The sequence below is a fragment of the Ambystoma mexicanum genome, chromosome 2q (genome assembly GCF_040938575.1).
Source record: "Ambystoma mexicanum isolate Mex_15411 chromosome 2q, UKY_AmexF1_1, whole genome shotgun sequence".
In the NCBI taxonomy this organism is placed as follows: domain Eukaryota; kingdom Metazoa; phylum Chordata; class Amphibia; order Caudata; family Ambystomatidae; genus Ambystoma; species Ambystoma mexicanum.
Window position 1 is genome coordinate 310,663,805 of NC_090924.1, and position 23,378 is coordinate 310,687,182.

Here is a 23,378-nt window from a genome sequence, read left to right on the forward strand (position 1 = left end):
AGCCGTCGTTCTCGCTGCTTCTCTTCGGTTCCTTGTAGTTCCAGTGGCGACTCTCTGACTTCTAGCCCAAGAGACCTGCCTTTTATGCGAAAAACCCCCATTCACACAGCCTGGCTGTCAATCACCTAGCGGGGGGGTTGTCCAGCCCGGATAACCACCCTGGCCAATCATGACAAAGTGCAACTTGGGTTTCCTAGGATACCCTGTGCAGGGGGTGACTACACCCCTCCCTCACATACAGCCCACCTAGACACCCAGGCACCTTGATGAGGGTTTCTAGGTAGAAGCCTGCCAAAAGACAGTGAACAAAGGAGGCAAACCTAGTTTGCCGCGCAAAGCAAAACACAAGAAGGACTTTAACAACAAGAAATGGCGAATAAACCGCACCGAAGCCAAACGAAAAAGGATTCGGTCAAGCAGGTTTATGTTTGAGGCTAAGACAATAGCCTTCAATATTACCAACCACGGTTATATAAGATAACCGCGGTAGAAATTTAGGGTAGATACCACTGCCACCAGCCATGTCTAAATGTTAAAAGAACGAAACAATGCTCTTGGAGGTACAGATAAAAAGACTGTGGGCCTCATCACGACCCAGGCGGTAAGTTACCGCCTGGGCCGTGACTTTACCACCATGGCGTAAACTACGTTTACGCCATGGTGGTTGGCGGACTTACCGCCCCATTCCGACCTTGGCGGGGCGGTAAGTCCCCAATCCCCATTTACCCTTCCCCATTCCCATTTTTGCCCCATAGGGCATAATGGGAGTGGGGAAGGCGTTAATTACGCCACCGTAAATTACGGTGGCGTAATTAACTCCATGGTCCCTTAGCGCCATGGATTTTAACACCTGCTAAAAGCAGGTGTTAAAGTCGCCATGGCGCTAAGGGACCTCGTACTCAGGCGGTAAGGGTCGGCGCTGTTTACGGCGCCGTAAACCCCTTACCACCTGGGTCGTAATGAGGCCCTAAGAGTTAACCCTTCCTGTACTCCATGTAAGATGGGGTGTACTGGATCTGTGGTTAGTTTTAACTAAGTAAAGTTAATGGTAACTTTACCCTTTTCTGGGGGACAGTAGTCACCTCAGAAATGGAGTCGGTGAGAAGTCTGAACGACAACCCTGTGCCACTGCACAGAAGGTGCTGTGCGACACACACAAAGAAGGGGGCTACTGAAGTGGTGTACGCCAGAGCCCACAATCACAAAAACAGGTTAAAACACATAGCAAAATACAAGTAAGAGTAGTGAAAAGCTCACACTCTTACCAAATGGAAAAGAAACAACTCCAGAAATCCAGCAAAGCTGCTGAGGGACTCACTAGGTAAGGGAAATTAGCCATGAAATGAGAATTCTCCCTAACAGTTGCCAATGGAAGACATGATTCAGATTTCAGTGCTTACGCAAATCTGGGAGAGTAGCTTTCATATGTGGCACAAAACTATCTACTTAGTCACACACTTAGATCCAGTTCTGAAGATCTTTTGGTAGTTGGCAAATTTTGCAAAGCTTCTTACGATGGAAAAATGGTGGAACTTCAGGGTGCCGTCTGTGAATAATTTTAAGAGCACTATCAGAAACTGTACTACACAAAACGTTATTAAGCCTGCATTGAAAGAGTAGCTTTTCCTTTTGCATGTGTCATAACGTACAGGATAATGTATGCTGCTATTTCTGCTATGTTGTATTGTTATATATATATATATATATATTGTATGTTATTGTTTCTTTTTCTATAGCGCCTTCAAACTGGGCTTGTACTGGTAATGTGTGCACTTAATAAAAAAATGTGTACTACTACTACTACTACTACTACTACTTTATAAAACACAATATTGGTCCTTATTACGAATTTGGCAGCATTTATCATGGTAACAGCACCAAACGTGGATACTGTTACTACCAATTGGTCTGACTGTAAATCCGTGAGGTTATAATTGAAGAATGGCAGTGTTAATATTCATACTCCTTTAGGGATTTGGAGCATTTGGTGATCTGCAATTTTTTGGAGTTAAAGTGGAGGTTCTTCTTCCACTTTACCTCCAAAGTTGGAATTTGGGGGTAAGAAGTGGAGGTAAAGTAACAGTATATCCATTACCCCACTTTTTACCACTTCACCAAACTCACAATGAGATCCAATGTTAACCTCCTGCTGCCCGATGGCTCTCTGAAATGATAAATGAGATCTGCACAACATGTATTTTCTTCAGAAGCCAGTTACACTAACCCGGTTATGGCATTGGAGCCTTTCAAAATACCATAGCGTGGTTCGTCAATGCGATTGTGTTTAATCAGTTTCGTGCGATAATGTTGCTGTGAAAAGTCACCAGTTAGGCGACTTTTTTTCCTGACCCCCCCAAAATTCTTTCCCCAAATATTCTAGGAGGGGTATAATTATATATTATTACCTCCAATCCTGGAATATATCGGGAAAGTGTTTTGATTGTCTGGTGGGTGCATTTTAAGGGAAATGTCGCTACCTGGCGGCCATTTTCCACGCAACATTATCACTGGATACCGTTTCATCATGGTGGTCATGTAGTGCAACCTTAGTTGGTACAAACTGTCATTGTGGGCTCATTCTCTCAAGGTATACTGCTTTGTGTGATTCCACAACTGTCTGATTGTGATTTGATGAGTGGGACAGTTCCCTCAGAGTGTTTGATTTGCCACGTTAGTCAACAACTCTGCAAAGTCTGAGTGGAACTGTCAGTGTATGTCTCATCCCTTAGCCCGATTATATTTAGCAATATTCCATGACACGTGTATCTTTCACTAATGGTGTAGTGGCCATGTTGCGTGCATGACATTTCTTAATGAAAATCGCCACATATTCACCAAAATCCTTCAAGCGAAGTATTTCATTGAACATGTAGAACAGTTGTACATATCTGAAACATTTGTCTTTCCAGGGCATCAACCACACAAGTGGATGTCACTTCTTGCTCTCAAAACAAAAGGAATCTCTTGTTCAGCAAACTGAAATCTGCATATGCTGCAAGTAGAAGTTCGACAACTGCCTTCTATGAGTTGATGAAGGCTGCCATAGGTATGAATCATGTCAATTTTACATTCACATATCTGGTTTGAATTTAAAAAAGAGGTATGTGTCTATTGTGTTCCTTTGATACATTTGTCTAAGTGTGCTACATTAGTTCCCTCTAGTCCAGGAGCATGTATCAGCCCCATCTGTAGCTGAACTCAGCATATAGAGTCTTATACAACCCTAGGAAGGTGGCGGTCATTGCACTGCAGGCTGACTAAATCTGAGCTGCTTGCACAGATAACAGGGGAATCCACATTTGGCTTTAAGTATATATCATACGGGGTGCTGTGCTGCTGGGGCTTGTAAAGTATTTTACGCTTTATTACTCTTGTGCTAGGTTTACAAAAAATAATAATTATAAAGCAAGTTCTGTAATAAATACCAAGTGGGTCTGAATCGTTGATAGGTGACTCAATACGTCATGGGTATTAAGCGCATTATAAATTACTAATTACAATACGTGTTGTACACCAGCAGAGGCACTTCTTCTTGACTCAAATGTAAATAATCTGCATTGATTGTAAAATTCTCATATCTCATATGTACTGACAGTTTAGAGTGTGATGTTATTACCTCAAAGACAGGTTATATTAATTGAAGTCCTCAAGAAGATCCTCTCATGGGGTGAAACACGTGTTGACTCAACTATGAACTGACTCATACCGTAAGCTATCAGACGTTTAATTCTGATTAAAATCACCCTGAAATATATTCAAGATTTCAAACAAGTTATATTTTGGAGATTTAAACATGTAAGAGTACTGCACTCACTTGCGTGAAATACATTAAAGGTTCACATTGCAATGGATACTGACTGGGCTACAGTTTAATTTAATTTGTTTGCCCTTGTGCAAAGGGGCAATTTAAATATGCGCTCAATTATGTTTAGAATCGTTTTGTTTCCTATTTTCCAAAGAACACCAGAGGATAACTTTGATCACTGTTGCTTTGACAATTTGAAGCACTTTATAACTTTAAGCCAAAATTGTGATTGAAAATGATATGCACTCTGGGGGGGGTGCTGTTGAGCAGTCTGCAAAATGGCTGCCTAGCTAGGACACTCCGTGTGCCACCAACTCCAATCCGGCAACAACGGCTAGTTTCCCTGCTTGTTGAGCCATGCGACTCCGTGTATGTGTTTCCGAGAAGGCGGGGCACAGGTATCCCGATTTTTGGAATTGACCGGGGCCGGATGACCGAGATTCAGCCACCTTCACCTGTGGGCCGTGGCGCATGCGGGAAGCCTGCCTGCTGAACTGCACTGCGCTGCGCGGCCCCGGACTCAGCACTGAGCATCGTGGCCGGGCTAGAGGTGAGCCTGCAGGGAGTGCTGGACCGAGGCCATCCAGCGATCCCCAGAGCTGGGCTCCACACATCATCCGGGAGCAGTGAGTCTAAGCAAGAGGAGCCTGCTGTGGTGTCCTGGAGCCCCGCCGGCCGCAGCCAAAGATCCTAGCCCAAGTAAGTGCGCTGACACAGCGGGAGGGGGCGGCGCTGCTGCTGCGCACTGTGCGGATCGCGGCTGGCCAGCCCTGCCTGCACCTCCTTAGACGCAGATACAGCGTGAGGTGGGCACGCCCCCCCCGGTCCCTGGAGTACACCGGGCAGCTGCCCTCCACTTCTGTCCTGCGGCCGCGGGTGAAACACAGCCTCCCGCTCCTCCTCCATCTTTCACCAGCACAGCTAGCCTCCGGGGGATTGACTTTGGGCCCCGGCTGCCGGGAGCACTCCGGTTTCCGGCGCCGACCAACTGGCCCATATTACTGCCATAAACGTGTGCCACTTGCCAAGGACTGAATGCTAAGCACACAGGGCCTGTCACAGCCCACACAACTGGAGCACCTGCCATTAAAGACTCTGCTTGGCACTGCGCTGCGCCTCATTCCGCCTCTGCTCTACATCACAACGGGTGCACATTCCACTGGCACACAACGGATACCCGGATTACACCTACGTCTTATTTCCCACACACCTGCTCCTTCGGCGGACTGCCTAAATACCCACGCTAGGCCAGTATACCTAATCACTGCTCCTCAACTGCAAGACTGCGGCCCAGCAGGCGCACATTTACCGTGACCCCATACCCGGCTTCATCATCTGGAGCGCTAGGAGTTTCACAGACATCATAGCTCGCTCTCGGTCCTGCTGCAATACCGTACCCTGGCCGCCTTGGTTGTCCCGATCCAAGTGGCAAAAACCAAGGGAAGCAGTGGGGTCCTCCTGACGGCTGAACACAGGAGATCCTCATTCAATTGGTCTCTCGGGTAAGACATCACCTCATGAGCGCTGCAATCACTCATACAACTGATACTGCACCATCTCGTCACCTGGTCCACGACACAAGTGCTGAAGAGGTTTGTACCCCTAGGTGCACAGGCGACATTTGACAGTTCCAGCCTACATAACCATCCACCTCCAAGATGTCCAACAGATCTCGTGGGGCCAACAAGGTCGGAGCCATGGACAAGTTCGCCAAGGTGGCGCCCAGACCCGAGCAAGGGGGCTCCTCCACGGGCCAGGAAGATATGGACCTACCACCCGATCCCCCTTAACCTGACTTAACGGTGATGATGGAGTCCATGGCTAAGAACTTTGCATCCTTCCATGAGAAGCTTGATGACAAAAATGCGAATGGGGCCTCGCTAAGAACCAAACTAGACCAGCACGGGGCTAGGATAACCAAGGTGGAAACCAGAATTGGGGCCAACGAGGATGGGGTCCACGCCCTCCAAACCACGGTCACGGAACAAGTGCATGACATGAAGCACATCAAGGCCAAGTGCAATGTCTTAGAGTCTAGATCACTCAGGAACAACATCCGCATCGTGGGCGTTCCTCAGTCTGCACTCAAGGGGCGGATGGAACTCGCAGTCGAAAATCTCCTCAAGGACCTACTTGATAACCCTCAACTCTCCCCGTTCTTCGCAGTTGTGCGAGCACACCGCGCTCTAGCTCCCCACCCCAAACCGGGCGACTTCCCCAGACCAATAATTGCGAAGATCCTAAGCTACAGAGATAGGGATCATATGCTACGACTGGCACGCGAGAAGGGGAGCTGAGGCTAGACTCGCAAATCATCAGAATCTTCCCGAACTTCTCCACAGGGGTCCAGATGGAGCGCCGACAATTCAGTGGAGTGAAGAAAATGCTTAAGGAAAGGAAAATTGAATACGCAAAGCTCTTTCCGGCCTGCCAAAAATGTACCCATCGCAACAGACTCTACTTCTTTACGGCCCCGGATGAAGCAGTGAAATTCATAGAAGCACAGATCCCGCTTAGGGATCCAGCGGATGACCTAATGGACAATGACTGAGGCTGATGACACTTGCCACTTGAAGAAGGGCCTCCCCGGCGAGTGCTGGCTCGGCGTCACATGGCTCGCACTTCCCCTAGATTCGCACCATGGTGCGCTAACTGAGCCCTGAAGATACTAGCCTTAGGTCATCCTCACCCGAGGCAAGAGACACCCTTTATCCTCACTATCACCATTACATGCATCGAAGTGGTGCCTCTGCCTGCATGGTGCCCCCTCAGGCCCCCGACATTTATGCCTCAACTATTACGATTTTTTCATTATGCATTATATGGCTTCTTTTGCAACCTTGAACATCTATTGCCATTAAGAGAATAATGGTGACTGTTGCACTAAGATATTAGCAAAGTTGGACACACGGCAGCGGCGACCCCCGCTGCGGCTGCAATGCCTATTCAGGCGGAATTTTTGAAGTTTTGCTCCGTTTGGACTTGCGGACTGGAGTTGCTAAGTTGGGAATGGCACGCTGGAGCCCGCTTTTTGGGTGGGGATCACTACACTGCTGGTTGGGGGTGGACAGTGAGGGTGGGGGGTGGCAAAGTTGGGGAATGTTCTAAGAAAAAAGGCAAGAAAGTGGTGGCTGAGGTTTGGATGTGGCATGGTCGTGCCACAGCGACACGCACAGTGCTGAATGGTGACAGATCCCACTGCTGAGATGTTCCATAATGCCACGTCATGACTGTTAAACTGATGACATGGAACGTCCGGGGGTTAAATAATTTTACAAAAGCCTGCAGAATCACTGCATACGCCCAGAGACACGGAATCAAAATACTCCTACTGCAAGAAACGCATGCCTTGGGACACCTTGCATCTTGCCTAGCACCAACCTGGGGCCCTAACAGGTTTTATACAAAATACTCCACTCAGTCCAGAGGAGTGCTAACTCTGATCCACAAATCAGTGGAATTCTCACTGCGTACGAGTTACATAGACTCAGGGGGCAGATATGTAATCCTTCATTGTTTGTTAGCCAATATGGAATGCTTGCTTGTGAACACATACGCCCCAAATATTGATGCCCCCGAGTTTTTTGACGAGGTGACCCACCTGCTCATGAGGTATATTGGAGTACCAATTATATGGGGGGACATGAACTTGATACTAGATATTGACCTTGACAGAACAGGCGCAACCCGCAGAGCCATGTCACATGCTGCTGGCCGCTTACACACACATAGGGGGTCATTACGAGGTTGGAGGTAGCCATGGCGCTGTTGGCTGAATGGGGAAATACCGGGCCATTCCAACCTTGGAGGACCCGGTATTTCCCCATTCAGGGAACCCATCCCCATTCCCATTCCAGCCCCCATAGGGCTCAATGAGAATGGTAGCCATGCTAACAACGGGCCCATTAATAATGGGCCCGTTGTTAGCATGCTGTTCCTTTAGCGGATCCCGCTAAGGGCACCTGGTAAAATTTAATCGGGACCCGCTAAAGGACCTCGTAATGTAGCGTTAAGGGGTTGATGGCTCCGGCACCTTTACCGCCGCACTTGTAATGAGGCCCACAGACTCACTGGGCATATGTGATGCATGAAGAGCACTCTACCCACACACAAGAGAATACACCTATTATTCATCCGTACGCGACAGATAATCCGGGATAGATCTGTTCCTCACATCGAGCGGCTTGATGGCAAGATCATAGATATTCCGATACTAGCGCGCACACTCTCAGACCATTCCCCGGTAACAATGCAGATCAAGCTTGGGCCCGGCTTACCTACCCGCTCCGCCTGGCGCTTCAAATCAGAGGCACTGCGGGACATAGTCTTTAAGGCAGAGATTTTATCCGCCATAAACAACTTCTTTAACTGCAATAAACAACACGACACACCCGAAGGGACCTGTTGGGAGGAATTCAAGGTCTTTATTAGAGGCATGTGTATCTTGAGGGAAGCAGGGGTACTGAAGGTCATAAAGCATGATCTACAATGCTCTGAAACTAAACTCAAGGAGCTCGAGCGTGAATACGCCACCGCACCTACCCCAGCCAAACTAGCACAGATAAGATTGGAGCTGGAAATCTTCGAATCCCATGCACTTAGAGAGGTACAGTACTACACGCAGCCTCTGGTGGCGCGGAAGTACGGAGAGGGTGACAGACCATGGAGAACCCTGGCCAGACTGGTGCGCACAGAGGGGGGTAAGACCTGCATTGACAGCATCAGGGACGCAAGAGGCACCCAACACTGGTCCGACCAACATATCCTTGACACCTTCACTGAATTCTATGCTGCCTTGTATGCACCCCAGCAGGAGCACACCGCCCAGGACATAAATAATCTACTTGACCATATCCCCATGACCTACATCTCCCAAGCCGCCAGAGAGCAACTGGATGCCCCAATCACTCTTGACGAGATAGTCGAGGCCATCTCAGACCTCCCGAAGGGCAAGGCCCCTGGACCGGGTGGGCTCACCTCAGAATTCTACCAGGAACACGTGGCCATTTTGGCACCGAAACTACATGGAGTTTGGGCTGAGTCACGCCGTCTGCCCATCCTCCCCCAGTCCCTATGGGAAGCTCTCATAACTGTTCTTCCCAAGCCGGGTAAGCCTCGTGATGGATGTGGATCCTACAGGCCTGTGTCACTTATAAATACAGATACCAAAATATTTTCTACGGTAATAGCAAGCAGATTCCTCCCCATAATGACACACCTGGTCCACCCAGACCAAAGCGGCTTCATCCCCGGTCGCTCAACAGCCCTCCATATAAGCCGGCTCTTTAATGTAATGTCCAGGATTGATCCAAAAGCCAATGCGGTCGCGGTTACACTAGATGCTCAGAAGGCATTTGACATGGTGTCCTGGCAATATATGTGGGCAGTATTGGAGAAAATGGGGATCGGACCAAGCATGATATCCTACATTAAACTACTATACACAGATCCTGTAGCTAAAGTCCTGGTCAACTCCCTAACGTCTTCACCCTTCACGCTCCACAGGGGCACTTGCCAGGGCTGTCCATTTACCCCTATTCTATTTGAGCTAGTCATTGAGCCCATGGCTGATAATGTCAGAGATCGACACACTCGCAAGGGCATACGACTGTGGGACGCACCGGAAATAATATCACTATACGCAGATGATGTACTCCTTTACATCAGGGACCCGTCTGCACATTTAGACCCGATTATCCGCGACATAACAAAAATAGGCACATTCTCGGGCTTCACCATAAACTACTCCAAATCGGAGATATTCCCACTCACTGCGGCGACCCAACAGCCGACATGTGAATTCCCTCTCCGTTGATCCCCAGGCGGCATCAAATATTTGGGGGTTCAGGTATCATTATCTAGACTACTGGCCGACAACTACACTGCTACAGCACAACTCGTAGAGTCCAAAATGGCAAGGTGGCGCAACCTTCCACTTTCCTTAGCGGGTAAACTGTCCCTAATTAAAATGATAGCGGTCCCCAAGCTTCTCTATATCTTTGCAAACGTCCCGATCTGGCCTGGGAAGCAATACTTCAGGAAACTACACTCTGCATGCGCCCAATTCCTGTGGCATTCCGGTGCGGTTCGCAAGAAGTGGCAACATATGACCCTCCCCTACGAGAGGGTGGGCTTCACGGCCCCTGATCTAACCCAGTACTGGATTGCTGCACAGGCCCAACATGCTACACATTGGTACACACACCCAGAGGCACCCCCCCATGTGAAACTTGAAAAGCTAGCAAGCGAGGAGGTAAATATCATGTCCTTAATCCTCTGCCGTACATACTATACGGATGCCCCAGCGGATCACGTGGCCACCACGACTATGGCATGGAATCGACTACTGCACTCCCAGCCCGAGCATCGACCATACTATAAGTGGCTACCGATTTGGCACTTTCCGGGCCTCACCCCCACCCACGATACTAACAGACCTATATCCCGAAGGTAAATTCATTACCCCGCAGACATGGTGCCCTGGACACTCGGGTTCGGCGCTAGAGCTGCTGCAATACTTTAGACGAAGAGCGGCAGTACACGTCATGTGGCCCACTTACCCAGACAAACCCCCTGACTCACCTGAGATCCAGTACGTAGCCAACTCAGCTGGCAGTAGGGGTATAAAGTCCTCTCTGTACAAGATACTGCTGGAGAAATCTGAGGATGCACCTTCAAAACCGCGGGACAAGTGGAATGAGGAGCTGGACCTAGCAATCACAGATGATATGTGGAGCAAAATGTTCTCGCACACACGCAAAGTCTCCCTTAACTCCAGATTTCGATGCATGCAATATAAGCTCCTCAATCGATTATATTACACACCTTACAGGGTGGGGAAATTTGTACATAACCAGACCCACACGTCCCCGAGATGCAGATCCGAGGAAACGGACCACACACACATGTTTTGGTCCTGTAACGCACTTGGTGCATTCTGGAAAGCATTGACTGAAGCCCTTTCAGAGATAGTCGGGACCCCAGTGGGGCTTGATCCGTTAGCTATTCTGTTCGGGTTGTGGGCTGGGGTTGAAGTGAAGAAAATGTCTAAATTTTTTAATGTCAGTGCTATGGTCGCCAGAAAATGTATACTACAATGCTGGAAGCGTCGCTCCCCCCCTTCATTTGAGATGTGGTTGAAGGCTCTCACCTGGACACAGATGTGCGAGGAGAAATATATCAGATCCCTCCCTATGAGTTCTCGCCCAAACAATGTGTGGACAGACTTCTGCAGTTACCTGAACAACAAAGATGACATAGAACCACTCTCTCCCCCCCCGCCAGGTGTGCAAGATGAACCTAGACCCTGAACTGCGGAAAATATAATGGGCTGTCAGCCCACCCCCACCGAACACCCCTTAAATGTACTGCAAAACCCAAATGTATGATTGCAACTGTTTATGCACTCTGTTGTATACCTGCCGCCACTACTTGCCAATAAAGAAAAGTTCTGCAATCCGTCAACTGGCAACTGTGGAACATGGACATCTGGAAAGCATCATAAATAATAGTTCATCAAAAAAGGGGCTCACAAAACAAAAATTGCCTCAGGGGCAAGTTGAGTCGTTTCCTCTGAGCTTCCCAACCAGAAATATTTGTAGAGGGCACTTGCAGGTGTTTCGTCACCTCCAGTGCAGGGTCGTGGGTACCAGTGCCTCAGTTGCAGTAGGCCTTGTCCACAGAGACGTTTCACCTCAAATATGTCCATAGATGTGTACAGAGAAGAGCTTTACTCTTCCGTGGAGCCTTCTGTCTTTGCTATGGAATAGACTGTATCCCCAACAGACTGTCTCCCCAACAGACTTCCAAGGTAATCCTTTTGTTTAGTTTAGTTTATTCATTTATATTGCGCGCCAGACCCAAAGGTATGAGGGCGCAGGAGCAGTAAGGTTATTCTCAGCTTGGTTACAATGATGTACAGTCATTTTCAGTGTATGCATAGGTTAATACAGTTGCGATGGATACAATGATATACAGTTTACAAATATACATATTTACAAACAAGCATAGAATGCAAAGGCAGGTCAGTTATTGGTCGTTATTCTTTAGCCACTGAATGTAGTTACGTCTAAAGAGGGGGTAGGTTTGGGGTGTCCTAAGGGCGAGTGGTAGGGAGTTCCAGTGTGTGGCTGCTTTCACCTGGAAGCTGTTACCACCCGTTTTGGATCGGTTGAACCTGGGAACTGTAAGCAAATTAGCATTGGAAGTTCTGGTGGGCCTGTTAGGGGAGTATCTTTTTATTCTGTCAGCTAAGTAGCGGGGGGCTGCATTATTGAGGCATTTGTGTGTTAATGAGGCTACTTTGAGCCAGATTTTGTCAGTGGTGGTGAGCCAGTTGTGAGATCTCCTGATGTTGGAGATATATACTCTCTTGGGGATGCTAAGCGCTGCTCTGAGAGCATTATTTTGCAAGGTCTGGATTTTGTTAGTAATCTGTTTGTTGGCTCCAACATAAAGGGCGTTACAATAGTCAAGTTTTGATAAAACAAGGGCTCTGGCAAGGGTAATTCAATTCTGAGTGGATAGGAAAGGTTTGGCTGCTCTTATAAGCTTACATGTGTAGGCTGTGGAAGAAGCCATGGAGCTAACCTGTTTATGGAAGGAAAGGGCAGAGTCTAGGTAGATTCCAAGAGTTTTCACTACTTTTGCTACGTTGATGGGGTTGCCATCTATAGTGAAGCTCGAGTAGTTGTGGTCCAGTTTGTTTAGATTAGGGGTGGATCCGAGGATGATGAGTTCAGTCTTGTCATCATTCAGGCATAGACTGTGGGAGGCCATCCATGTCTGGATGATGAGATACACCCTGTTCACCGAGGCCAAATCCTTGTAATCTCCCGTCAACAGGATGACGATCTGGGTATCATCAGCGTAATTAGTGTAGGTGATACCCAGACCGTCAAGATCATAAAACTGGGGCTTCGTGAACATGTTATAAAGTGTAGGTGAGACACATGAACCCTGGGGGACCCCACATGTGATGGGATGGGGTCGGCGGAGGCTGAGGTGGAAAAGATACGCATGTATCTGTTGCTCAGGAATGACTCAATCCAGCCGATGGCTTCTTGGGAGAAGTGGGCAGCCGAGTCTAGGTGGTTACAGAGAATTTTGTGATCCACTAGATCGAATGCTGCGGAGAGGTCTAGAAGAAGCAATAAAGGCGTTTTCCCATTATCTCTCAGTGTTGATTTGGGCCTTAAGGTCAATGAGAGCTGTCTCTGTCCCATGTTGGGGTCTAAAGCCTGATTGCCGGATTCCCAGGAGGTGGTTTTGCTCAAGATATTTTTGTATTTGGTGATAGGCTGTCTTATCTAATATTTTGAGCAAAAAGGGGACGGTGGTAATGGGTCTGTAATTAGTGGGTATCGTCGGGTCTAGGGAGGGTTTTTTGAGTAGAGGGAGGACCCACGATTCTTTAAGGTTATTGGGGATGGTACCTGATGAGAAGCAGGCGTTAATAAGTTTGGTGATGAATGGTGAGAGGTCTCTAGCTGCGTCTTTGATGATTTGTGAGGGGCAAGGGTCACCCTGATAGTTTGATGGTTTAAGGCTGAGGATGATTTTTTCCACTTCTAACGTAGAGACTTTGGAAAAGCTGAAGCGGGAGAGTGGGTTAGGTATCAGGTTCTGAGGCGTGGGGCGTGGTGTTGGGTATGTGGGAGTGTTAGTGAAGTTGGTAGAGTAAGTTTGGAATCTTTCTTGTTGGAGATTTTGATTTGAAGGCCTGCTACCTTATTAGACAGGGCATTTTGGACACTGGTGCACCATTGTTTATCTTTCACACATGTGTCTGGGACTAGGACAGGTGTTTCCAGTTCTTTGATGATAGTGAACAGTTTCTTAGGACTGGATTTGGCTTGTGATATTCTCTGGTTGTATGATTCCTGTTTAGCGGTGATGATTTCCTTTTTGTAAGTAGAAACTATTTTGTTGAGGATTTGCTTGTTAATGTCTGTGGGAGATTGTCTCCAGGCTTGTTCCTTTATGCGCTTCTCTAATCTGAGGGCTTTTAGATGGGTAGAGAACCATGTGTTCAGATGTTTTTTCGGCTTACATTTTCTCAGTTTTAGGGGTGCGATAGAGTCTAAGGCTGAGCGCATGCTATTGTTATAGCTTTCTACGAGGTCGTGGGGGTTAGAGGTAGCTGAGAGTTGGTTCAAAGTTGGGAGGATAAGGGATGAGTTTTTCAGCTGTGATGTTTTTCTTGCTTCTCGTAGGGATAGCTGTGGCTAGAAGGTTGTTCGTAATAGGGCTAGCGGCTTCCAGGTTGAAGGTGAGGAGATGGTGGTCGGACCATTGTTGGGGGGTGTTGGCTGTGATGGAGGCCACATGGTTGTGGTCAGCTACCCAGTCCAGGGTTCTTCCTTTGTTGTGGGTAGGGGTGGACACTCTTTGGGTAAAGCCTAATTCTAACAGGGTATTGTTAATGAGGGTGGCCTGGGGGGTCTTTGGGGTCTTTGAGGCCCAGGTTGAAATCTCCTAAGAGGAGGCTCTTGGAGGTGTTTTTTAAGTTGTTGGTGAGGGTGGAGATGAGGTCTTCCTCGAAGGAACCTAGCGGTCCAGGGGGTCTGTAGAGTAAGTGGATAGTGATAGTTTGGGAGTTGGCGGTAGGAAGTTTAGCTGTGAGAGATAATCATGATGGGAGGTGGTTAGTGGTGTCAAGTCTGATGTTGAGGTGTGTTTTGGCAATTATAGCGAGGCCTCCACCTCTGGATTCTGTTCTGTCCGCTAGGATGATAGTATAGCCGTCTGGGATGGCTAGTGAGAGAGCAGGGCCACCGGCTGCATGGAGCCAGGACTCAGTGATGGCTAGGAAGTCTAGTTCTTCTGCTAGAATGAGGTCTGCTATGTCTGTGGCATGGGCTACTACAGATCGTGCGTTAATTAAGGTGCCTCTTATGAGAGGGGTGACAGATTTAGTGCGGGTGGCTGTGGTGGTTAAGTTGTGAGCCTTATGCTTAGTATTAGTTTGGTTGTGCTTGGGTGTGTCCGAGGGGGCGGTTGGTGGGAGGGACCAAGTGCATGGGTAGGCTCCGGTTAGTCAATTTGGATTGGTTGGAGTCTCTGGCTCGGGGCTCATATAATTTGGGTAATCTGCCACGTAATTTGGTGTTTCTGGCGGCGAGGCACCATGGTGTAGAGAGGTGCATCCTGAGTGGGGCAATGGTGCCGATAGAGGCAGAGCAAGAGGTAAGGCTGGGGTGGCTGGACAGGTGGATGAGGTGGAGAATTACTCAGTGCTGATAAGATGCCTGGTAGGTACATTCTGTAGGTATAAGTGGGGTGTGGTAGTCAGTTGGCAAGGCAAGTAACTGCTAAGTGCATCTTGGGTGGCCAGAGTAGTTATTTAGCCAGAGTAGTTGGTCAAGAGCGGGGCAGCTGGGTACAAGTAATATGGCAGCAAACTCTCTCTAGGATCGACAATCACAAGCTGGGCTAAAATACAATGTGCAGGCAAGTGAGAACCAATATGGCAGCAGGGTCTGAAGGTTTGACAATCACAAGCCGGGCTAAAATATAATCTGCAGGTAAGTGAGAACCAATATGGCAGCAGGGTCTGACTAGGTTTGACACTCACAAATTAGGCTAAAAACACTGTGCAGGCAGGTAAGAACCAGTATGGGAACAGAGTCTGTCTAGGTTCGACAATCACAAATTAGGCTAAAAACACTGTGCAGGCAGGTAAGAACTAAGGCAACTGGCAATAGTATTGTTTCCAGTGGTCACTTAAAAATTACTCGAATAAAGCGGGAGCAACAGCAATACACCTGAATCATAGCATTGCAGTAATATGCATGGCGGTAGTACCAGAGTGTAAATATATGGTTAGCAGGAGAATAGTTGGCTATGGGACAGCAGTGAAACAGTCAATTATACGTTTTGGCTAGACCAAATGAGCATTTTAACTCATTCAAAACTAGAAAAGATGACCTGGTTGACACACCATATAGGCTGAAGTGGACCAGAAATTCAAAAATGCATTACCCAACTCAGCGCGGGTTGCCACCATACGAGCAAGTAACATATTGCTGAATATAAGTTTAGGCTGGGTGGGGGTAAGCAGTATGAGGCGCAGCACCGATAAGAGGATATACAGAAAGCGTGCTGGTAAGAGCATAATTACTTCTACATATATAAAGTGCATACGTGGTACGATATGAGAGCCCAACAAAGTCAGACAACCGTGAAGCCGGGCAACAGTACACAAGTGCAAAAGTCCAAAGCACGGGCAACAGAAAATGTGTCTTTTAAACTGTTCCTTGCAGCAATGTGAACAACAATCTGACGGAATAAACAGCAAAACAAAGGTTGCAATGAAGGTTTGACCATAAACACTGGTGAGGGCTGCTTACCCTAATATATGAGCATGCATGAGCAACGTATTACAAGTGGGTCCCAGGAGGAGCAGGGGTCCTGGCACTCGGCACTTTCCAGCTCCTGACAGGCTCACGAAAGGAGGAAGCCTTAGGCAGTGTGCCTTCGGTGGTGGGCCGGCTTAATCGCCTGCCGGCTTACTATTGGCCAGAAAATAGGGACTCCAGGCCAATCGGGATAAGGAGCTGAGCCTGGTGTGTTTCCTCGAGTGGAAACTGCTAACAAAGGTTGCGGGCGGCCATTTTCAAGTGGCTATGGTCCTTGTGGCCGTCTATGGCGGCGATTGCACTCTGGAGTACTGATGTGTCTTGAAGTCCAAAGATAAACCAGTTAAGGGAGGATCTCCTCCCCATGAATAGGGAAAATGCTAAAGCGAATTGGCCCAGAGAAAGCCTGTTGTCAAGAGTAAAATACAGGCAGATGTAACTAGTGTCCTTTGACTGCTGATGTCATACCAAGAGTGTCTTATCTGAGGGAATTAGGGAGGCAGAAAAGGAAGTTTGGGGACCCCTAGCATACACATGATGAGACCCCTCTGTAGTACGACCCTCTTTTCTGGGTTACTCTAACTCCATCCCCTTCCTCTGTCTACCTACTTCAAAATGACGTAAAAAAGAGGGGGGGTACCCTTTCTAGTGGACAAGCTCAAGGCTAAAGTACTTCACAGGTACAGGAGGGTGGTCCTACCCACAAATTGATGTGTAGGTTGGTCTTTTAAGTGATGGATCCAAACCTAAGGTCAAAGGTGTATTGCCTTCTCACCGAGCTAAAACAAACCAAAGAGTAGCAAACAGAGGTTTTATTTGCTAATTATATAGATAAGTATTCAATACATAAAAGTTGAGAACAAATGTTGAAAAAATGTACAACATACATAAATGAAAAGTTAAGACAACATATAATACCATCAATAAAAATTCATAACAAAAAACAAAAGTATAGTATTAACAGCAAAGTGAACAAAGAGTACTGTATTATCAATATACAGGTCAATCTTAAGCAAAGGTTTCTTTTCTATTTCCTTGCATACTGGTGAACCAATTGAAGTGGACACACAGGTCATTTGTGAAAAAATTCAAGGTTAGAAATTTCTTTATGAATAACCTAGTGGAAAGTTGCTTGGTCGGATATTACTTTCCAACATAGTGTATTTCCAGGGTCCTATGGAGAATAAGATATCTTAGTGGCCAACGTGACAGAGACTGAATAAACAGGGTCTGATTCAGACGGGAACAGATGAATGTAGCAGTTCCCGGGTGGGCACATTTCGGCGGAAGTGCATTAATGTAGCGTCCGCCTTCATCAGGGCTCTGTAGGGGCGACCCTGCCGGTGCTGAGATCCCAAAAACTCGGTATCCAAATCACCTGAGGGCTGAAATGTGGCTGGGCAAGGGAGGATACTCAAAGAGGTCCTGTTAAACACAGAGCTCGCCCAGGGCAGTAGTCGTTGGGTAAAGCGTTGTGCTTCAGGAGGACAAGTGAAAGTTCACTTGGTAGTTGATGGGTAGAAATGGTGGTGCAGAGATTCTTCATCAGCAACAGGCGTGGTTACTGCAAGTGGTCCTAGGGGGAACCCTCGCGTAGCGGCTCACAGACATCCAGTCGCGTGCAGTTAAACTCCCCGTCTAGCTGGAGAGGGAGCGGCCGCAAGTGCACAGTGTAACTAGTGTCCTTTGACTGCTGATGTCATACCAAGAGTGTCTTATCTGAGGGAATTAGGGAGGCAGAAAAGGAAGTTTGGGGACCCCTAGCATCCACATGATGAGACCCCTCTGTAGTACGACCCTCTTTTCTGGGTTACTCTAACTCCATCCCCTTCCTCTGTCTACCTACTTCAAAATGACTACAGCCATTAGTACCCTGGTGTGAGAGGGCCGGCCATTGTCATGACAGGAATGTCTTTGAAGCTCTGGTTCCCAGGGGAAAACCCGGGAAGGGTTCCTGTTCCATGGAAGAAGGTATCTACCCTCCTCAGAGGGTCAAAATGACACTTGCTGGGCTGGATTCACCCATGCCAGACAGCTTATACACACAAGGCCCTGTCATGCATGAGTCAATGCTCACCAAGCTGACCGTGATATGACATCCAATGAGTACAGCTGTATAATTGTATAAACTCAGGAACCACCATGTCAAAACCAGACATGGCTTATAGTTATATTTTAGTATCTGCCACCAGGCTGTCTAAGTTACACAATTATAAGAGTTTGAACCAGAGGTGCAGATATTTAAGAAGCCACCTCTTCCTTTGTAACGTTGTGTTCTTGCAACTGTGTTCAGGGATACACATGTGACCTTTGAACCTGTCCTGGCTGGGGTTTTAGGAGACGGTCACAGCAAGGTAAACGTGTGCATTATGCTTTTTGGCATGGATCATTATCAAAGTGGGATCTAATTAGCGGATCTCACTTTCAAAAACCGTATTACCAGCATCGTTTTGTTTAAAAGAATTAGAGGCTATTTTACTCCCACAGATGGCATTCTGTCACTAGTACCTTGCCAAAAGGTGACAATAGCTGGAAAATAGTGTAGGTACCTGGGCATATGATAGCAGTGTCTTTCAAACACCTATCTAATACCTGTAGACAAAGAGAATCTTTTGGCTATACCAATGCCTCTTTTTAAAATGACTTCAGTGCAATGAACAGATGAGAGGGAACACATACTGCTTATAATTCAAGTGGATGAAAGCACCTTTGGTTAAGACATTTTTATTACACCAGCTGCACATTTACAGCTGCAATTAATCCATTAACTTCTAAGAAGGCTGCGTTCAAATATAACTGGCAGCATTTGTACAGCACAACATTTAATGTTTGCACCTTGAAAGACATTGGGCCTCATTACGCGGTAGGAGGTAGCCATGGTGCTTTTAGCACCATGGCTACCCCCTTACCGCATTCCTGGTCCGGTTCCTGAAATAGGGACTTACCGGGTCATTCCAACCTTGGAGGTCCCGGTAAATCCCCATTCCGGGAAACATTCCCCATTCCCATTCGAGCCCCCATAGGGCTCAATGGCAATGGGGATGGAGCTAATAACGGTACCGCAATTTGCGGTACCGTTATTAGCTCTGGAGTCCCATAACGGGTCCTGTCCTTAACACCTGGTCAGACCAGGCGTTAAGGAAGGGACCCGCTAAGGGACCTCGTAGTAGGGCGGTAAGGGATTACCGGCACCGGTGACCTTACCGGTGCCGGTAATCCCTTACCATGTACCGCGTAATGAGGCCCATTGTGTATAGGCTCATTATATATACCCAATAAATAAAATTAAAACAAATTAAAAATGTTACTGCTTAATAGTGTTAGCTTATAGAGATCCCAGGAGGATGTGTTTTGGGCAGGGAGGAGCTGGCAATGGGTTAGAATGGCCATAGGAATTAGCATGGTGATTTAGAGTCAATTGGAGGGAAATAACAAAACAATACCCACACGCTAGATTTAATTCCTTACATCCAATCTCTCCCCTATCTGTACTACAATCCAATATTTTCAGTTAATAGGCAGGGCGCAACATGTGCACTCTCCACTAGCCTTTGGCTAGTGTAATTGACTCTTGACGAGTAAGAAATTGTGTACTTTGTTTGTTTGTTTAGTATTTATTGTGCACGCCAGACCCGAGGGTATATGGGCGCAAGAGCATAAGAAAACATACAGCTTAGTGACAAGGTTACAAAGTACAGAGGTGTCAGTAATGAGCAAGATTAAACAATACAATAGTTTAAGTTAAAAATATGGACATGACAATTGTAAGCAGGATTGGCAGTATATACAGTAGGGCTAGATTTGTACATTTATTTGTCATTAGTTTTTATTAACCAGCTGATCAGGTTTTGCCTAAATTTGGTGAAAGATTGTTCCATTCTCATAGAGGTGGGTAACTCGTTCCATAGTTGGGCGGCTTTGACAGTGAAGCTGGAACCTCCAATGGTGGAGAGTTTGAATCGGGGTACCTGAAGGCGATTAGTGTTTGCTAATCTAATCAGTCTGGAGGATGCTATTCTAGAGAATCTGTCTGTTAGGTATTGTGGGGCTTTGTTATTTAGACTTTTGTGTGTGAGGGAGGCTGTTTTGAGTCTGATTTTCTCATGTGTGGAGAGCCATTTGTACTTCCTTCTTGTTTCAGAGATGTGTTCTCTCTTGGGGATATTCAGTGCAGTTCGAAGAGCATTATTTTGCTGTATCTGTATTTTATATATAGTGGATTTGGTCGCTCCAATGTAAAGGGCATTGCGATAGTCTAATTTAGAGATAATCAAGGCTCTGGCAAAGGTCATGCAACTATTCGGGGGTAAGAATTGTTTACCTGCTCTGATAAGTTTACAAGTATAAGCTGTTGATGAAGCTAGAGAATGTACCTGTTTGGTGAATGATAGTGTAGAGTCTAGGTATACGCCTAGCGTTTTTACTTCCTTAGCTACTTGAATTAAGTTCTCATCGATGATGAAGGCCGAGTATCTTACGCTTTATTTGTTGAGAAGGGTCATAGTACCCAAGATGAGAAGCTCTGTCTTGTCATCGTTCAGGCAGAGGCCATGGGTGGCCATCCATGCCTGAACGATACTGTAAATTCTGTTCACCATTGCTAGGTCCTTGCTGTAGTCCCCTGTAAGTGGCAGGAGGAACTGGGTATCATCTGCATAGTTAGTGTAGGTGATACCCAGATGGTCCAAGTCATCAAACAGGGGTTTAGTGAAGATATTATATAGTGCTGGTGATACACAGGAGCCTTGTGGCACTCCACAGGTGATGGGGTAGGGTCAGCAGCCGCAGAGGGAGAGAAGACCCTCATGGGGCAGTCACTAAGAAATGATTGTATCCACGCTATTGCCTCACTAGAGAAGTGGGCTGCTAAATCCAAGTGGTTACATAAGACTTTGTGATCCACTAGGTCGAATGCCGCAGATAGATCTAGGAGGAGGAGCAATGCAGGTTTTCCATTGTCTCTTAGTTTGTCTATTTGAGCTTTGTGTATGTATAGAATTGAGGTGGCAAGTGAATTTGTATTGCTGGCTAGTAACTTTCAACTTGAAATTTGTACATTTTTATGGGATGCTTAAATACCACATAAAAGCCCAAACTAAAAATGTGGCTCTTTTTTAGAATTGTACAAAAAGAAAGAACACACATTTTCCCCCAGAAGTGGGTGATAGAAGGCAGAAATGTAATAGCTAATTTTGCCAGCCATCTGCACCCCTGGGAAGTGGTAATGAAAGGCAACAGTAAATGGGGAGGGGTCCCTCAATCCTCCTAGCGGGATAGTAGGCATTCACCATAGCCAAATTGCCATTTTGGAGCAAAGACTTGCTGGGGAGTGAGACAATAGAGGGCAGTTTTTTGGGGACTATAAGGGGGTTTACTGTTGCACCACAGAGTCTGCTGCAGTCTTTAAAAATCTATTTCCTGTTTCTTTTGTACCACAACTGCTTAATAGCAGGAAGTCCCATGCAGTGAATAACTTTGGCATGGCAATTTATTTCCTGATGTTTCTCTTAGCCTTTCCACTTTCCCAGGGTCATACCATGATCTCTTGGCTCTAATAGCAATTCTGTTCAGCTGCAGTGTTGATTTCTCTTATGAATCTACATCCCTATATTGTGCCGCCCTTTTTTCGCCTCACCTCTAGACTAAGCATGCTCTGATTTCTTAACCCCTCGTTGGACAAAAGAAAAAGGAAATGGAGGAGTCGGGGCAAGGGAAGGCACTTACTGTATGGTATAGAAAAAAGGAGGTTATACCTGCATCAGGCTCCATGCCCTTTTTAGTTTTGGCTATTAAGTGGCGCGGAAAGAGGTTTAACATAAGAGTTTGAAATAGGGGCTTTGAATGTAAGTCTGTAATGCTTTTCAATGCAGATGAAATATGAGGATGGATTTATGTATTTGGGCTATGTGTCCCACCCATTTAACGTCCATTGCTAAGTGAAATCTATAGGATTTTCCTCCCATTCCCACCCATTTTCCCTCCAACCACACCTCGTGTTGCACTCTTTGGCTAAATTTGTATTGTGTGGTGAATTTGTCAGCCATTTTTACTTCCAAAATGGCGGGCGCCATAAGTTCATGTTAATAAAAAGTTATTGAAATAGTTTTTTGAATTAAAAAAATATATACTGGTGCTTTTACGTCATCTAATATATTTGTAATTAATTTAGATTAATAATAAACAGCTTACTGTTATAGATAAGTTTTTCCAAAATGTCTCTGAAAATGTCTGTGTCCTTGCTTGTGGGTGTGGGTGTCTGATGTAAGCAGTACCTGATTGGCTGTGATAACAGTAGGATGAGGGATGTGATTGGCTGTAGAGTATGTGCTTTTTCCCCACAAAGCAGCCATTTTCTTTCATCGCATTATGGTTATCTGCAACCTTGAGTGCGAGCACAGGGTAGGCTGCCCTGTGACTCCAGCACCCCTTGGGGTGGTAGAAGGAGGCTCTGTGCCTGCAGGTGGTGCTGAAGGCTCTACACTGGTCAGTCTCCAAGCTCCCCTTCGTCTCCCCTTTCCCTGCATTGTACTCACGGGCCGGAACACATCTACATTAAGAGCCCGGTAGCAGCACACACAGGGACAATCGCACGGCCTGCAGGGACACGGCAGAGCAGCTGGAAGAGGGCCAGGCCTGTTGTGGGCTTAGTTAGGCCCGAAATAAGACACGGACTCCGGTTACGTCTTGACTCTTCCTTTATTCATTAACAACTCCTGCTTTTCCCTTTCCCGCCTCCCTTCCTCCCGCCCCGCCCCCTCTCCCTCTTCTCCTTTCGTTTTGTCTTAAAGGGGCCCTGTGCCCTTTTCCTTTCACAACATCCCCCCCTTACTTATCGACTAAGTCCGCGGTCTACATTTCTTCGATGAGCCGGGTGGGCCTCTGGGCCATCCTGTGGGGCCGTCCGGCTTGGTCGTCTCGTTCGTCGTCCGGGCATGCTGGCATGGGCTCCTTTGGTGGATCTGGGGGAGTCTTTGGGTCCTCGGGTTCCTCCTCCTCTAGAGGCATGTCCTCGGTCGGATCTTCTCGGAACATTCTCCTAAAATATGATGCATTTCGGGTTATCTCGCCTTGGTCCCCTACCGCAGTGATCATGGGCCCTTTTACTTCTGTTACTATCATCGGCTCGGGCCGATGTGTCGAGTCTGTTTTCAGGCACTGGGCTTGCCGGACTAGCACAGTCTCCCCTACAGGGATTAGCGGTTCTCTGGCTTTCC

At 47.0% G+C, this 23,378-nt stretch overlaps 1 protein-coding gene across 1 annotated transcript in view; it reads left to right on the forward strand.

Moving 5' to 3' along the window:
• The window catches only part of LOC138568695 (uncharacterized), a 1,243,988-nt gene that overhangs the window by 1,064,492 nt on the left and 156,118 nt on the right, over nucleotides 1-23,378 (forward strand). Inside the window, exon 89 of the mRNA XM_069646472.1 lies at nucleotides 2,910-3,046. Coding sequence (XP_069502573.1) covers nucleotides 2,910-3,046 — 137 coding nt within the window. The remainder of the gene's footprint in view (nucleotides 1-2,909; nucleotides 3,047-23,378) is intronic.